At 36.0% G+C, this 18333-nt stretch overlaps 1 protein-coding gene across 3 annotated transcripts in view; it reads left to right on the forward strand.

Moving 5' to 3' along the window:
* Positions 1 to 18333, forward strand: part of RSBN1 (round spermatid basic protein 1) — a 51122-nt gene continuing 32789 nt past the window's right edge. For 2 of the 3 annotated variants that reach the window (XM_004420651.3, XM_087445317.1), the window contains exons 1-2: positions 2 to 722; positions 10834 to 11507. In XM_004420651.3, the coding sequence (XP_004420708.2) occupies positions 17 to 722; positions 10834 to 11507 (1380 nt within the window). In that variant the 5' untranslated portion in view covers positions 2 to 16. Of the gene's footprint in view, positions 723 to 10833; positions 11508 to 12581; positions 12700 to 18333 lie in introns of all 3 variants that reach the window. The other variant, XM_014780009.2, reaches the window with a different exon arrangement.

Raw genomic sequence — 18333 nt, forward strand, 5'->3', positions numbered from 1 at the left:
AATTGCCGCTTCCGGCATGTTCAGCTCTGGACGAAGAGCGGCCGAGAAGTGGAGGGCGGCGGAGAGACTTCAATGCCCAGCGGGCCGTGCGCGGGAGGCGCTTGCGCGATACGCGGACGGGGGGGCGGTCGGGCCATTTAAATGTGTGTTTGTGGGTGAAATGGCTGCGCAGGTCGGAGCGGTGCGCGTAGTACGGGCGGTGGCGGCGCAGGAGGAGCCGGACAAAGAGGGGAAGGAGAAACCCCACGCTGGGGTCTCGCCGCGGGGAGTGAAGCGGCAGCGCCGAGCGAGCAGCGGGGGGTCTCAGGAGAAGCGGGGGCGGCCGAGCCAGGACCCCCCTCTCGCTCCCCCTCACCGGCGGCGTCGCAGCCGCCAACATCCCGGGCCGCTGCCGCCAACGAATGCAGCCCCAACCGTCCCAGGGCCTGTTGAGCCTCTGCTCCTGCCACCTCCGCCGCCACCTTCGCTGGCACCCGCCGGGCCTGCTGTCGCTGCCCAGCTCCCGGCCCCAGGCACCTCGGCCCTCTTCACCTTCTCGCCCCTGACGGTGAGCGCGGCCGGGCCCAAGCATAAGGGCCACAAGGAGCGGCACAGGCATCATCACCACCGCAGCTCTGATGGTGACCCCAGCTCCTGCGTTCCTTCCGATCTCAAGCACAAGGATAAGCAGGAAAACGGCGAGAGGACTGGAGGGGTGCCCCTGATCAAGGGCCCCAAGAGAGGTGAGAGCAGGCGAACTGCCCCGCGCTTGAGCTCTAGGTCTCTCTCGGTTCCGATATCCCGCCCCTTTAGTAGTGAAAGACGCCAATCCCCTGCTTACCTCTTGCTGTTCTACTCTCCTAAACCCACTGGTGTGGACTCTGGATTTCAAACCGTTGACACAGTCTGACCTACTTGAGGCTTCTCGCTTCGAGGCCGAGCTGTCAGTTACTAACTCCTTTACCAGTCCCCCCCCCACCCCCACCCAGAGCCTTTGCCAACGTTTGTTTTCAAATTCGCCAGTGTTGCCGCGCCGCGCCGTGCTTGGCGTGGGATTAGTAGCTGGGGTACTAAAAAACTGCCTTTTTAAGGTAAAGGCTTGTTGCCAAAATCCTTTCTTCCTGTTTTCCTTGATGGAAAGCTTTAATATTCACTCTCCTCTGCTCCAAAATATTCACGGGTATGGTTTGGGACTTTAATGAGTTTGAAATCTTAGAGGTGACTCGACTCACTGGTTGCCTTAGCTTATGCAAGGTAAAATATCAAATGTAATTTATCTTGGTCCTAAAAATCATTTTTAATTTTCATATTAAATCTTAATTCCCTGAAAAAGGATGGGGAAGGTTTTCTCTCCCCTTTGATCCTAGGAAATAGGACCAACCGTGCCTCTGAAAAGTGAGAAGTGTGCAGTAGAAGATAGTAGAGGCAGGCATTTCAGTTGCGTTTTATTCTGTCTCGCACAACAAATTGAGAATTTATTTAATTCCAGTAACTTTCACTAAAGTCAAGAATATTTAACCCAGAAAATGTAGGACTACTTAATTAAGTGTGGGTTCTAGAGAAATTAGGTTCGCCAATTGGTGTCTTCCTATTCCCAAGTACCTGTAGCGTTTTATATTCTCTATAAAAGAAACGGAGTATGAATTTTGAATTTGGTATGTGTTTGTACTTTGTATATGATTTAATATAATTTGTTAGTTGTATCTCCTCAAGAAGGTTTTCAGATACTTATGTGTTTTTTAGTACTGGGCCAGTTAGGTTATTACTGTACATGTTAATGAACCAGTCTTTCAATCTAAAGTTTTGTGAGTCTTTGATTCCTTCCACATATTTGGTCTTAACTTAGGGTTAATCAGTTTTTTTTGGGTGCTACTTCCAAATAGTGTAGTTTGTTGCAAATAATTGCTCAATAAGTATTTACTGAATTGAGTTAAATCTTTCTTCCTTTGGTGGTATCCAAATCTTATCCTCAAGATGAGAACTTGTGCCAAGTTGACAGGAGTGCCAGTTTCCACCGCCAGTATGCAATGATCTTGTTCTCTTTTATTTTTGCCCTTATTTCTCACCTTCTCATTTTGTGTGTTTGTGTGTTTTAACTGTACAAAGCTAGAGGGAATCTTAGAGATCGTCCAATTCAAATTTGTATTGTAGAAGAGAAAACCAGGGGCCAAAGTAGTGAAGAGACTGTCTAATCAAGTAACAGTTAATAAGTACCAAGTACAAAAATTTAAAAAATATATATTTTTAATGAATCATTGGCATAATAGGGAATAGAATGCAGATGCCCTGAATTCCTCTTCAAGCTTGATCCCTCAGCTGCATGATGTTGCTTTGTCTTTTTGCTATTCATTTTTTCCACTTCTGTGCTAACCCTTTCCCTATGCCTTGGTCCAACCCCATCAGGAATTTCTCACCTAGCCTCCTTTTATGGAGAATTATATAGCAAGTATAATAATTCACAATATGGTTCTCTGAAGATTGCACAGGCCCTGAGTTCTTTAAAAAACAAACAAAAACAAATCTTGAACCCAGTGCTGTCCAACAGAACTTTCTCCAGTGATGGAAGTGTTCTGTATCTGTGCTGTCCAGTACGGTAGCCATTAGTCATATGTGGCCCTTGAAACAAACAAGTCTTGAAACTTGAAATGTGGCTAGTGTGACTGAGGAACTGAATTCTTTGTTTTATTTAATTCTAATTAATTTATAATTAAATAGTTCCTTTCGGCTAGTGGCTACCACATTGGACAGCGCAACTTGAAGCATTGGTAGTTTGCTAATATGTGAAGAAGAGAAGTGGGTTGAGATCAGGTCATTTAAGCATTTTAACTTTTTTTTTTAAATTGAGATATAATTGACATATAACATTATATTAGTTTCAGGTGTATAACATAATGATTCGATATTTTTTATATTGCAAAATGATCACCACAAGGCTAGTTTAAACATTTCAACTTTTGAATGAGAGACTGTTGGATTATATATTTTGGGAGTAAAGGGCTCCCTGGCCAAATACATTGGGGAAAAACTATGTACTGTAGCCTTCTAGATACATGATGCCCACTGGCATTTCAAAAGTTCTGAGAACCCTACAGAAAGTAAACGGGTTTAACCTTGTTTAATCCAGGCTTTGCACACTTTTTGATGGATACCTTTTTTTTTGCCGAACATCTTTATACTTGTTACAGTGGTATGCGGGAGGCATGCATGTGGAGTCAATCCGAGTGTAAATCACGACTCTACCACCTACTGTGTGACCATGGGCAAATGATTTTAACCTGCTTCAGCTTCAGTTTTCTTGTCTGTAAAATGGGGTTGTGGTATTTCTTTTATAGGATTGTTATGTAGATTAAATGGGGCAATACATGGAAAACACTTAAAACTGTCTGGCTGATATTAGGCACTGTTAAAACTGCCATTTGTTATTTTATCATGCTTGGTTCTTGAAACAACTATAAGAATAATAATGAGAGTGGCTAGACCCTTGTTATTTACAGAGCTATGTCTTCCCTTCCCTTATCCTCAGATTTTCAGAAACTATTTTAACTTTTTATTTTGAGATAATTATACATTCACAGGAAATTGCAGAAATAGTATAGAGAAGTCCTTACCCTTCACTTGTTTCCCCCAGTGATTACATCTTACATAACTATTGTATAATATCAACACCAGGAAATTGACATTGATACAATGGTGTGTGTATAGTTCCGTGCCATTTTATCACCTGTATATTATCACTGCATACACAACAATTCCATCACAAAGATCCCCCTTGTGCTATCCCTTTATAGTCTTAGGCACCTTCTGTCTCTCTCTACCTTCCCTAACCCCTAATCTAGCAACCACTAATCTGTTCTCCAACTCTATAATTTTGTCATTTGAGAATGTTATGTAAATAGAATAATAAGTATATGTTCTTTTGAAATTTTTTTCATTCAGCATGATGTCTTTGAGATCCATTCGGGTTGTTTTATGTATCAATAGCTCACTCCTTTTCATTGCTGAGTAGTATTCTATGGTATGGCTATACCACAAGAATAAAGCTTCTGTGAACATTCATGTTCAGGTTTTTGTGTGGATGTAAATTTTCATTTCTTTGGGAATATAATTGCTGAGTCATATGGTAAGTGTATGTTTAGTTTGTTTTTTTTTAAGATATTGCCAAACTGTGTTCTGGAATATCTGTACCATTTTACATTCCTACCAGCAGTGTATGAGGGATCCACTCTCTCCACATCCTTGTCAGTATCTGGTATTGTTACTGTTTTTATTTTATCTGTTTTAATAGATGTGTAGTGATACCCCATGGTGAACTGAAGTTGCATTTCCCCAATGGCTAGTGATATTTAATATCTTTTCATGTCATCATTTGCCGACCATATATCCTCCTTAGTAAAATGTCTCTTTATGTCTTCTGCCCATTTTCTAATTGAATTATTTGGTTTTTCCTACTGAGTTTTGGGAATTCTTTGTATATTATAGATTTGAGTCTTTTGTCAGATATATGATTTTTAAATATTTTCTCCCACTCTGTTGCTTGTCTTTCCATTCTTTTAACAGGGTCTTTCACAGAGGAAAAGTTTTAAATTTTGTTGAAGTCCAGCTTATTGATTTTTTTTCTTTTATGGATCATGCTTTTGGTGTCATGTCTAAGGTCCCAAGACCTAGATGCCCAAGATTTTTTTCCTAAAAGTTTTATAATTTTAACTCTTACATTTGAATCTGTGATCCATTTGAGTTAATTTTGTGTAAGGTGTGAGGTTCAGGTTGGGTTTTTTTGTTTTGTTTTGCTTATGGATATCCAATTGCTCCAGCACCTTTTGTTGAAAAGATTGTTCTTCCATTGAATTACTTTTACCTGTGTCAGAAATCAGTTCCATTGCCTATTTTTGTAGGAACTGTGAACTGAGAAAGGTTTTTATTTTTTAAATGGTTCAAAAAAAAACCCATGACACATGAAAATCATGTGAAATTCAAATTCAGTGTCCAGAAATAAAGTATTGGAACGCTGCTCCACTCATTCAAATGTATTGTCTATGGTAGTGTTTGTACTGCAGCAGCACAGTAGAGTAGTTGAGACAGATCATACGGCCTACAGACTTTTTTATAGAAAGAGTTTGCCGACTCCTGAGATAGATCATTCGGCTAAGAGATGTCCCTGCACACCAGCCCAACGGTACTCAATCCAAATTCATGTATAGGTTAGTCACAAATTTCAGATTCCAGATGTTTGGAATTGCTCATAAATAGAAACAGAAATTTAATCTGTGAATGCTAAAGTAAACTTGCTTCATCTGTAAAATGGGAAGTAGAGTGATTTTCGAAGAGGTAAATTGACAGGCTTAAAATTTTCTACTTAGTAAGTGATAGAACCCATCTAGAACCCAGTTTTTTTGACTGATGGTCCAGTTGGCTTTTTGCTTTTCACTAAACACATTTGGATTGTTAAGTTAATAAACAGATATTAAAATTTTTTATTTTTTGTAAGCAACAGGTTTGAATCTTAAACTGACAGTTACCTGTCTTTTGAAATCTTAATGTTTTCTCTTATTGCTCATAAAAAGCATAGTAATGCTTCTTAATTATTCTTGGTTAGTAAATTTATTATTTTAGTCATATTTTAATATTTTTTAAAAAAGGAAAGAGGGGAGTTGATCCCCATAGTTCTCTTCTCCAATGTCATTAAGTGACAGGATTGCTCATATGTATTCCCTTGTGAGTTAGCCTTCGTTTCTCATGTTTTTTTCCTCTTTTACCAACTGCCCAACTGCTGTCACAGGGAAAGTGTCCCTAAGTCAGACAACAAATTGAAATTTTCTGTGATGTCAAAAAGCTATTGGCAGGAATTTTAAATCTGGAAACAGTTGATTGTTTTTGGTAATAGGAGTAGGGAATTATTTTGGGATTATACAGAGAACTAAACAAACAGATAATCTCATTTATCAGAGCAACAACTTCAAGGGACTGATATTTTTCCTTACCCATAGAAAGGCAAAAAAGCTTTTAAGGGTATGAAAAATTTTGCATAACATAAATAATGCCATCTTTGTGATCATGCAGAGTTATCATGTAGTGGGCATTCAGGAAAATATTTGTTGAATGAAATAATACTCCCTTTACTGGAGGGTCTTCTAAGCCACCTCAAGTCCATTAATTGTAACTAGGTAATTTTAGTTGATCATCTAACGGGAGTGTTGCAGAGAGGAGGCGATAGAGAAGGCAGAAAGGAAGAGAGAGTAGTATAGTGTGTTGGAAGAGTTTGAGTTTTAGAGTCAGACAGGTGAGAGTTTGAATCTTGGTTGATACCTGCTTGCTTTGTGACCTAATATAAGTAATTTATCTTGTTTCAAGTTCTGTTTTCTTCTCCATAAAAAGGACTCATATATCTACTTCACTGGTTTGTTTGAGGATTAAAATGAGATAACATATATGATCTCTAACAGACGCTTGGTGAATAAGAGTTTTCTTCCCTCTTTCAGAGATTTTTTCCCTTTTTATGTGATTCTCTTGTGTGGTACTACATTATACTCTCGGTCAGTAATTTCTAGCTCTAGTTTTGATATCCCAGAGTTATTGCCAATTATTCAAGGAATGTTATCAAATATTATTATTATGAAAATGATAATAAAGGTAGTGAGCACTTAATTGTGTGTCAAATACTGTGATGGGCCTTATATTCATTGTTTCATTTAATCCTTACAATAACTCTGTGAGATAGATACTAGTGTTAATAACATTTTAAGATGAGAAAATTGAAATTTAAAGAGATTAATGAGCTTGCCCAGAGACCTTAGTAAGCAATAGAGCTAGGATATTAACCTAGGTCTAACTGTAAAGCACTGCTCTTAAACAGCACACTCTACTGCCTTTACAATTCAACTGTTTTGGGGGTAATAATAGTAGTTAACATGTAGTGAGTATTTGTTATGTTCTAGGGCTATTCTAAGTACTTCATATGCTTTGTTTCATTTACTCTGCACACTGATTTTATGAGGAGGTACTGTTACTTCCCCCCATTTTGCCATTGAAAAACAAGGTACAAAGAAATTAACTTGCAAAAGGTAATACTGCTGGAAGTGGTAGGACAGGAATTCAAATCCAGCCAGCCACTCTTAAACACCATAATACAGAGGGGTGGGGGTAAAGTAAGGCAGTGTTATTAACATACAATGATTTACTAAAATAACGGCCTTCAAAATGAGCAGTTTTTTGTTTTTCTTTTTTAATCAGGTTTTTATATGGAACAGGAAGAACTCTTAATACGACCAAAAAAATTTATTTTTCATAAAACAACTTTAGCCTTTTTAAAATTATTATTAATAAACTGTAAAAAATTGTAATTGTTTTGCTTTTGCCTATCCACCATGATTTTTAGGAGTTGAGGATATTACATCTTTTTTAGTTCTAAGCTATAATTCAAGTGTAAGAATGGTGTTATGAATTTAAGTTTTTTTGTAATGTTGCAAGCTAAATTCTTTTGCATTAATGCAAGTTTTCAATAGTGATGTTAAGTAAATGATGCTATTTGATAGTTGATAATATTGATGATATTAGGACAGGTGAGGATTTTCTTGATAGTGTCGTGCTTAGTCTACTTATAGTTATAAAGACCTTTTTTAAGACAGTCAGCCATTTGTCTTTCAGATGAATGTATTTTCCTCTGTAGAATTACATATATCTCTTCATATTTAATTTCACAGTTTGATATGTGAAAGCTTTCCTTAATCACAGATATAGTGTAGCCTGGCTCTTTTTCTGTAAAAGGACTGATGTCAGTAAATTTTAGCTTTAGCACTATAGGAAAAAACTCAAAATGTTACTTCCTAAATATATTCTCTGTTGGAAAGCTAAAACACGCCACAAGAAATGGAAAGATTGTGAAGACTTTAGACATTGACTTTTTAATTGAGATATAATTGACATATAGCATTGTGTAAGTTTAAAATGTGCATGCAACATATTGATTTGATACATTTATATTGCAAAGACATTGACTTTTAAATAATGTTTTCTAATTCAAGGCAAGGCAACTTCAGTATCATTCTTATAAAGCAATAATGGCTAACTTACTATAATAACCTTTAACAACTTTGTATATGTATGCCATTCTCACTTGGCGCCACCACAATAATTCAAGAATAAATTTTGTTTATTCATGGAAATTCATTAGCTAATATGACACAAGTAGTCTCAAATTGCTCTATAAACAAAGGTGAGCTTTCTATATTTCAGCCTTAGATAAGAATCAAAATTTGAAAAACAGGATTAGTGAGGAAATAGATTGAAATTTATTTCGTATTTTAAACTTTTATCATGTTGAAATACGAGATTACAATCAATGTAAGTTCCTTTTCATTTCCTAGTACAGTGATTTTTTTTGAGATGGGCTGTGTTTCACTGATTGAATGGCTCCCATATAAATGAGTTTTGGAATAAAACCCACAGAGACTTGGCCGTGTTAGAATTACCATTGGTAAGCTGATAGTAATATAGAAAATGTGTTACAATCAAGGCATCTCCTTCTTGGTGTTAATTTCAGTGGCTGATTTAGGTCACAATTCATCTTCTGCATACTAAATACCTCCTCTGAAGCTTAAAATAACAGGATCTATTCAGAGACATTCTTTTCTTTTTTTCTGTGAAATTGCTAAAACATTTAGCAGAGGGTAATTAGATGACTATTTTAATTGGTCTAACCTTTATATTTAATGGCATTAACATTTAGCTGCTTGGGAGAATTGCCTAAATTACTGATTTGATATATGGGAAAAGCATTTAGATTAATTTTATTTGGTAAGAAATATAAATGACATACTAGATGTTTTAACGAATTGTCAAAGATTTAGTTGTATATAGAATAAAAGATTGACTACTTTTTCTCTCTTGCCAATTGAAACAATCTGATTACATGTATATTTTGGTATATGATCTCAGTTTAATTACAAGTGATATTTGCAAATGAAGGGTTTTCTTTTTGTTGTTTAAAAGCAGATATTACATGGAATGAAAGTTATTTGGTATCTATACACTTTAAAATCTTTGCCTTGCACTTTTAAATACTTTCTTTAGAATGTTTCATAACTTGTACTGCCTGGTGATTTGGAATGATTTTGTACTGAGTACTGCAGCTGTCATATATTTACATATTATACCAACTAAATTCTTTACTGCAAAATTTATTGAACTCGTTCTTCCCAGATGTAGTAATAGGATTAATTGGAGTATCTGTCTTAACACTGAATTACTTGAATCATGTCAGAAATACTATAGTTGGGTGGATACATTCTATACAGTAAATATCCCACCAAGCTTAAAGGTTGGTCAGGCCCATACCTGATATTTAATCCTAAAGATTTCTTGCTAGGTGTATTTTCCAACTAGTAAATAAAAGATGCCGTTCTATTTTGAGTTTGTCAATCTATGATAATCCTTTAAAAATTAAAAATAAATTTTTACATTATAAAAATAATGTATGTTTATTGGAATTAGGAAATAGAGATAAGTGAAAAGGAAGCAAGCTAGATATTTATAATCCTACCAGCCTAGACAACTCCCTTATTTAGGTCCTGTGCTTCTCCCTGGAATATTTTTCCGTAGAAAACATGCCTTGCTTGTCTTATTTAGGACTCAGCCTAAATGTCGCCTCGCAAAGAGAGCTTCCCCAGCCTCTAGAGTAGCCTACTGATACTTTCTTTTTCTTGCCAAACTAGATGGTAAGGTCTGAGAGAGTAGGGGATTGTGTCTGTCTTAGTCAACACCATATCCCTAGTCCCAGAAGTGTCCCTGGCACATAGTAGGTACTTAATAAATGTTTGAATGAATGAATGTTTAATATTATAAAAATGGAATCAGATTATACATGCATAAGATGCTCTGGAAAGAAAGGTAAGATATATATTTCTGACCTTAGATTGCTTACAGTCTGTAGGAAAGGTGGAAAATTAAATATGTAATAACAGAATGTGGTAAGTGCTGTGATAGGGGAAGTTCATTTCTAGGGAATCACGTAATAGGAGTAGCTATCCAAATTGGGTGGGGAAAAATCGTTAGAGAAGTCTTTCTGGAAAAAGTGACAATGTAAGCATTTTGTAACCTTGTAATTTGTCAGTTCTTTTCATCTATAATACAATATGTAGTGTCTGGGTAGTATTTTATCAGTATGTAAGTATCAGAGTTTAATCAGTATCCTGTTATTAGCCATTTAGGGGAGTCCCTAAATAACACTGTCATGGATATCTTTGTGTATCTTCAGTTAATTTCTTAGGTAATTTTTACGTGGGAGTTGACTATCTGGGTCTGAGAATTATTATTATTTTCAAGGCTTTTGGTACATATCCATTTTGGAGGGTACCAAATTGCCCTCCATGAAAGTTGTACCAGATTATACTTCCAGTGACAGTATATGAGGATGCCAAAAAAAAAAATCTTGCCAATTTGGTAGGCAAAATGATGTTTTATAGCTTAATTTGCCTTTTTTTGATTCACTTATATGTATCATAGAAATTTGTGTACTGACAGCAAAATATGATGAGCTTCATTTTAGATTTTACAGTGGTTTCTGAACAGATATTCCATATGCTATGGCATATGTGAAATATGTGATATTTCCTTTAGTTTTGGTTGCAAGTCATGTTAAGTTATGTGCTTACTTTTGCATTATCTACTTTTTAGCGTAATCTTCAATCCAGAATATTATTGTATTTTAAGATCTTTGTCTCATTTTATAAACATGTAAGTTGTAATGGCAAATTCAGAGAAACTGAGAATAGGCTTTTTAATTTGAGATCAAGTACCTTAAGAAGCTTGTATGTTGACACTAGGCCTAGCAACTAACTTCTTTTTAATTATTGTGGCCAGAAACACCAGATGAAAATGGTAAAACCCAGAGAGCTGATGATTTTGTCTTGAAGAAAATAAAGAAGAAAAAGAAAAAGAAACACCGAGAAGATATGCGAGGAAGACGCCTTAAAATGTACAATAAGGAAGTACAAACCGTCTGTGCTGGCCTGACTCGCATCAGTAAGGAAATCCTCACCCAAGGACAAATAAATAGCACTTCAGGAGTTAATAAGGAGTCCTTCAGGTATCTGAAAGATGAACAGCTGTGCCGATTAAATTTGGGCATGCAAGAATATCGGGTACCCCAGGGAGTACAGACACCTTTTATGACTCACCAGGAACATTCTATTCGTAGAAATTTCTTAAAAACAGGTACTAAATTTAGCAACTTTATTCATGAGGAACACCAGTCCAATGGTGGTGCTCTTGTCCTTCATGCTTACATGGATGAACTCTCATTTTTGTCTCCAATGGAGATGGAGAGATTTTCTGAGGAGTTTCTTGCTTTGACATTCAGTGAAAATGAGAAAAATGCTGCTTACTATGCTTTAGCAATAGTGCATGGAGCAGCTGCTTATCTCCCAGACTTTTTGGACTACTTTGCTTTTAATTTCCCCAACACTCCAGTGAAAATGGAAATTCTGGGCAAGAAAGATATTGAAACAACTACCATTTCAAATTTTCACACTCAGGTAAGGTAAAATCATTGTTAAATTTTTTAGTAAATACAGTTATAGTATGTCAACAGTATTAACCTCATTCTTTTGCATAGCACAAACCAGCACACTTTTGATAAAAATTCATGGTGGTAAAGGTGGTTCAAATTGTTTGTTTATTCCTCTAATTGAAAAATCTTAATTGCTGAAGTTCTTTGGGATGTGGCTTGTTACTTGCTTGGTCTAAGAAATGCTTTATACATGTTATACATCATTACACGTCTTTATGGAAAAACAGCTTGAAAACTAATCCAGTCTTTCACAAATCAGTTAGTATTAGTATGGAGGATATGATTTAGATCTGGTAGCCTCAAGGTAGCTTTAGTTAAGACTTACCTTTTATGTCGTAATAAAACACGTGAGGGCATTGGCCTGTTTTTTTGCCAGGTTTTTGCTGTTTTTGTTTCTCTTCTTTCAGTAACTTGTTGGCAGTCTATCCCAGAAACATACGCCATTTATGTGACTTGGAAGTGTCACTAGGAAGACCGCCATAGCCTCTGCTCCTTCTGCCTATGCACTGTTGTAGGTGAAGACGTTTTCTGAATCCTTGCTTGGGCAGCTAGGCTTAAGTCAGCAGGGAAACCTTCCTAACCAGTGGTTTTTAACCAAACAATTTTTCAAGGAAGTTATTTTAGGGCATAAAAAGAAGTTGGTAATGTGTCCTACTTTTTTTCTTGCTTGCTTTTCTCATAGGGATTGTGAACATGAATGGCCAGCTATAAGTTCGTATTACAGATATAAATTCTACACAAGTTTAGTGGAGAATATTTCACTTTTTAGAGGTTTATGATTATATAACCTGTTTTTTTCAGGTTATCTAATAATTTGCTGCCATTCTTTTCCTTCAGATTTTTTTTTTAGGTAAATAGACTGTTGCATAGTAAGACTCTCAGCTGCCTGCATTATAGTGGTTTCAAGCCACTTAATATTTGAAACCTCCTCTAACTTGAATCTTTTTAGTGATTCTTACCATCCTTGCCTCCAATGAGGGGAGTATCCAGTTTAGATTTATGAGCTTCAGAATTTCTCTAATTGAAGTTCTCTCTGCAGTAGAGAGAGCAGGAGCAGCCAATCTGGAGAGGTCGCAAGATGGGGCTGCCCAAGATGTTGGAACACGATGTGCAATAAAGGGCTTCGTCTTGGATTTTGGCCTTGTTACCACAATCAGGTACCGAAGTGCTGACTTTTGTAGTAGATTTTGTTTTTTCTTTTTTTTTTTTTAAAGGAGTTTTGCCCTTTGAAAGTTAAAGAATCCTATTTTTATAAATATTACAGAAGGGACTGAAAACAGTTCTCCTAATATAGGCCATAATCCCCATTAAGTCCCTACTGAACAAAGAAAGATATTGCTGAGAGCAGAATTAACATGCTCTATCACTTTTTTAGTTTAGAAAAATGCAGCAAATTTTCTCTTCTGATTGCTAGACCACCAGGTGTATCTGAGAAGCCAGAAATTTGGGGGAAAAACATCTTGGTTTTGTAATGGTGACTTTTTAACTTTCATGTTAATTAGTCTATAGTAGATCAAACTTCTATGTCAGTAGACAGTACTCAATCTAAATAGTTCATAAAAGAAGATATCTCTAAATATTCCCTGCTGATTTTTGTCCTCCAATTAATTTTTTAAAATGGAGCTGAAATTTAAATGACTGTACCAACAACTTACCTTGAGATTTACTTTGAGATTTATACAATAACCACTTTTTAAGAACATGTCAGATTATTATTAAATTAGATATCATTTAACACTTTAAATACATAAGAATATTGAGGACTCGTGAATTTGAATTGAATAAGTCTTGTGCTCTGGTGATCCTGGAACTTAATTTTATTTATGAATTTTCAGTCATTGGAGAGAAATATGGAGTGGGTATGGGAGGTTGTAGTAGCCTGCAAAACTTGAATTTAAATCTGCACCTGTAAAATCTTTGGCAGATGCTGGGATGGAAGCTAACATAATAGTTCAGATTTATTTAGCACTTCATGGTTTATAGAAATGCTTTCACATTCATATCTGTATATTTGAAACAACCTCTGGGGTACGTAAGCAATTGTATCTCTGTTTTCCATTGAAGAAACTGAGGCTTGGGGATGTTCAGTGTTATCCAAGTTTGTGTAGCTAGTAAGTAGAAGAAGTCAGGGCACAAACCTAGGCCACCTGAACAATATACGCATCATTTTACTATACTCCTTTCCTACTTCAGCCATTGGAGAAGAGACTAGTGCTTTTATTTGTCTAACGCTGTAGTTAGTGAAATTAAAATATCTTAGTTTAACACAATATTCGGAAGGCTATTCTAATATTTTTAACAAATACGTTTAGGTTGTTGAGAATTAAGTGAGTACCTTAAGTATTTCGGACTTCCATGTTTTGTGAGGTCTTATGAAGTTCTGTTGAGTCTATTAGTAAAGTGAAGTAAAATTTTTATTATCTTAGAGACACAGTTATTGGAAGTTATTTATAGTTTAAACATGTAGCCATAATAATTATTTATGACTGTATTTCAAGATAGTTTATTCAGCATACACTTATTGAGAACCTACCATGTATTGGACATTCTGTTTTTAAAAGGAGTAATTGATGAACTCAGTCTAGTGGAGGAGATGAATAAGCCAGCAATTATAATACAGTTTGATAAGTACTAGAATAGAGGCAGGCATATGGAAAACCCTGTAATAGAGGGAGCACAGTTTGTGGTGTTACCTAACTCAGACTTGAGGTGATTAGAAAAGGCATTTTAAAGCATGTGATGCTTGAGTAGAGTCTTGAAAGAAGATTAGTACTTAGTTTAATAAGGGCGTTTTAAGCTAAGGGAATAATAACCTATGCAAACACACAGGCATTAGAGGATGTGACACTCTCAGGCAGCTGCATGTAGCTTGACATGGCAAGAGTACTTGCTGACTGTCAAGGGGTGGCGGGAGTTGAGACCAGAGAGAGACAGAATCAAGATTGTGAAGAGCTTTACATGACGCGCTAAAAAAAAGTTAGTACTTTTTCCTAAAGTTAATGGTGAATCGTTGGTGAATTTTAATAGGGGAATGCTATCAAGTTAGGTTTGCAAAGATTACACAGTAGTGTGGAGGATGAGACTGAGGGGGAAAAGGAGATTGGAAGCAAGAAGACTAGTTAGGTTACTCTGGTAACCAGATCAGAAATGATCCATTTCCAAACTGATATTGACACTAGAGAGGAAGGAAGGAAATTTGAGAAATAAGTAGAAGATAGGATTAATTGCACTTGGTGAGGGAGAAGGATAGAGTCTTAAAATGTGGTTTGGACAAATGGGCTGATGGGTGGGGGTGGTCACAAAATCAATACAGGGTTGAAAAAGCTGGTTTCTAGGGGTGGAAGGTGTTGACGAAGAGTTCAGTTTGCGATATTTTGTGTTAGACACCTGTGAAGACAAATGGTTAGAAATGTCTGTTAGGTAGTTGAATATATGGATCTAAGATTGGGAGACATGTCTAGGCTGGAGATGCAGAAATTGGACCATGAGCATACAGGTGACCCAGGGACAGCATTAGAATGGAAAAGAGATAAAGCTAAGAATGGAATCCTGTGATGCACCCACATGTAAGTATGAGGAACATGGGAAGACATCAAAAAGAAAGAGAGGTAGAAGGAAGATTAGGATACAGGTTTTCTAGGTTTTAAGAATGATAGAATGATTAAGTATCACATCCATATGAGGGATCGAGTAAGATAAGGATGGGAAAGTGTTAGGTTGCTCAGTTAGGAATTTCATTGGAAATGTTATCAAGACCAGTGCTTTGCAAACCATGCCATCTAAATATTGTAAGTTATGCTTTTTTGTTTTTAGAAGCTTTCTACTTGCTCTGTGTATGAATTTGGCATCACCATGGAGCTTGCTAGAAATGCAGACTCTCAGACCCCTACCCAGATCTTCTAATCAGAAACTGCATTTGAACAAGATCTGCAGGTGATTCATATGCACATTAAGGTTTGAGAAGCGCTACTTTAGAATTCATCTGCACTAGGTAGAGGAAGTAAAATGCAGGTTTGTTTTGTGCAACAAAAATTATAGCTTCTGTTAGTTTTATAGTTTTAAATTATCGTAAGCTAGGATGCACATACAGGTAGTTTTTTTCTTTTAATATTTTATAAAACTCAAATATTCTAACACCAAAGGTAAGTTCATGATAAATATCAATTGAAGCACCCAGCTGATCCTCAAATTTGATTACTTAACTCTCAGCAGTTGATAGAGGATAACTTTGTAAAGTTGAGTTTCTAATGGAAAGAACTACGTGTGTATTGACACAGTAGAGTATTTTTTATAGTTCTGTAGTATTATTCAGGTCTAATTAAGTTTTAAATAGTTGTTGGCTAAATAACAGTTTTGACCAAAAAGTTTGTGTTTGTGGAATCTTTGGGTCAGTTAATGGTGAAAAATTAGTGTTCACTTAGAAATGGATTTCTCCTTAAATATATATATATATTAGGAATAAATATAATTTATGATTTCTTTGCTTAGGTGTTGTATTTTGTAATTTTGGCTACTTAACTTTTTTAATGGTTTTAAACTTTGAAGTATGATAGTTCTGCAATAAATATGTAATCCTTGGCTCCCCTCCTTATAAAAATCCTATGGCAGCTGATAAACTGATTAAAAATTCAGATATTCTTCTAGACATTTTATGGACTAACAGAATTTTAGAGCAAGTGGGGGCCATTTCCAAGCCTTTGTTTTATAGATGAGGAAGGTCACGTTTTGGTTGTGACCTTCCCCAAGATTAAATAGTGGCATATCTTCAAAGAGGAATTGTTTTTTCCTCCATCTCTGAATGGTATTAAATCCTATAGGTGAGGGTTTAGCAAGTTTTAATGTGCATATAAAATGCAGATTTTGATTTTGTAGGTCTGGGTTGGGGCTTTATAGTCTGCATTTCTAACAAGCTCCCAGATGATGCTGATGATGCTATAGGTCTTAAATTCTCTACATGAATTGCAAACAAAAGCAACAAAAACTCTAAAAATATAGTGAAGTTAAATGGGGAGTTGTTTTAACTGTCACCGTCTGAGACGATTTTCACCTTCTAGCAACTGAGTAATTGAAGGGTGTATATGGAGAAGAAGGGTATGTATATATATGTGCTGGGGAGAAAGGGGAATTGATTAAAAAAGCATATCTACCATGATAGGATTTTGTTCTTTTTATCTGGTAAATGTGTGTATTTTAAGTTCTGCTTTTTTTAAAGAAGTTTCTGTGTACATACAATATTGAAATCTTTTACTGAGGATCATAGCTCTTTAACTTTATTTAGGTGGTGGTAAAAGTTCTTATAAATGTTACTTTTATTACTATAAAATGGTGCCTACTGTTCCAGAGAAAATCAACAAAAGTTATTTCTTCATTGTGTGTTGTGGCAAGACCTAAAATGGACTATTAGGGGCTTCTCATCTTTAATTAATATAATTAACATTTTATACTGAATTGGTAGTACTAATTAAGAGAGTAGAATTAGTAAGGTGCTTTGTACCTTGTAAATAACTGAAAATCTTTAAGGAACTACCCGTCAGTGTGTTATATAAAAGGAGAAATAAATGTTTTAAGTAGCTGGCTTTATAAAATAAAACAGCATAAAAATGGTGGGTTTGGTTCTTTTTTTCCTCTCCTTCTAGGTACAGCTTATAATAAACACATTTTGACTCACACTGCTTTTGCACTCTGTGTTTTAAAGTAGGAATGCTTTTCTATTCACAGGTCACAAGGTTAGGAAGATTGCTGGCTTTCTCTTTCCTTTCTGTTTTTTAAACAATCAACTTGAATAGGCTTCTTCCTGAAACATGAGTTCTGTGGAATAATTACCCCCTCCCACCACAGGGTTTTCCATATAGTGTATTTCTAGTTTGGTATTTTTCAAAGTTGTTGGGGTTTTTTTTTAGAATTTATTTTTTTAGAGCAGTTTTAGGTTCACAGCTTAATTGGGGGGAAGGTACAGAGATTTCCTGTATACTCCCTGTCCCCACATATGCATAGCCTCTTCCATTATCAACATCCCCGACCAGGGTGGTACATTTATTACAATTGATGAAGCTACATTGACACATCATAATCACTCAAAATCCATAGTTTATGTTACGGTTCACTCTTGGTGTTGTACATTCTCTGGGTTTGGACTAATGTATAATGACATCTGTCTATCATTATGGTAGCATACATAGTATTTTCACTACCCTAAAAATCCTCTATGCTCTGCCTATTCATCCCTTCCCTTCTCCCCCAACCCCTGGCAACCACTGATCTTTTTACTGTCTCCATAGTTTTGCCTTTTCCGGAATGTCATATAGTTGGAATCATGTAGATGTAGCCTTTTCAAATTGGCTTCTTTCACTTAGTAATAAGCATTTAAGGTTCCTCCATGTCTGTTCATGGCTTGATAGTGCATTTCTTTTTAGTGCTGAATAATATTCCATTTTCTGGATGTAGCACAGTTTGTTTATCCATTCCCCTAATGAAGGACATCTTGGTTGCTTCCAAGTTTTGGCAATTATGAATAAAGCTGCTATGTTCTAAGTTTTTAACTGAGTTGTGACTGTCTATTAAAAGGTGTATATATTGGGGGCACAGTTGAGCTTATTTAACTCTCAGCAATTGATACAAGATATCTTTGTAAAGTTGAGTTTCTAATCTAAAGAACCACATAACGTGTTGACAGAGAGCAATATGTATATTCAAATATAATTGTTTAAACTTTACAGATATTATAAATATATTAAATTTTTGTAATGCAGGCAAAGCTGACTACTATTTTTTTAATAGGCATTTTCCCCCCT

The sequence above is a fragment of the Ceratotherium simum genome, chromosome 2 (genome assembly GCF_057802395.1).
Source record: "Ceratotherium simum simum isolate JZ-2026a chromosome 2, ASM5780239v1, whole genome shotgun sequence".
In the NCBI taxonomy this organism is placed as follows: Eukaryota; Metazoa; Chordata; class Mammalia; order Perissodactyla; family Rhinocerotidae; genus Ceratotherium; species Ceratotherium simum.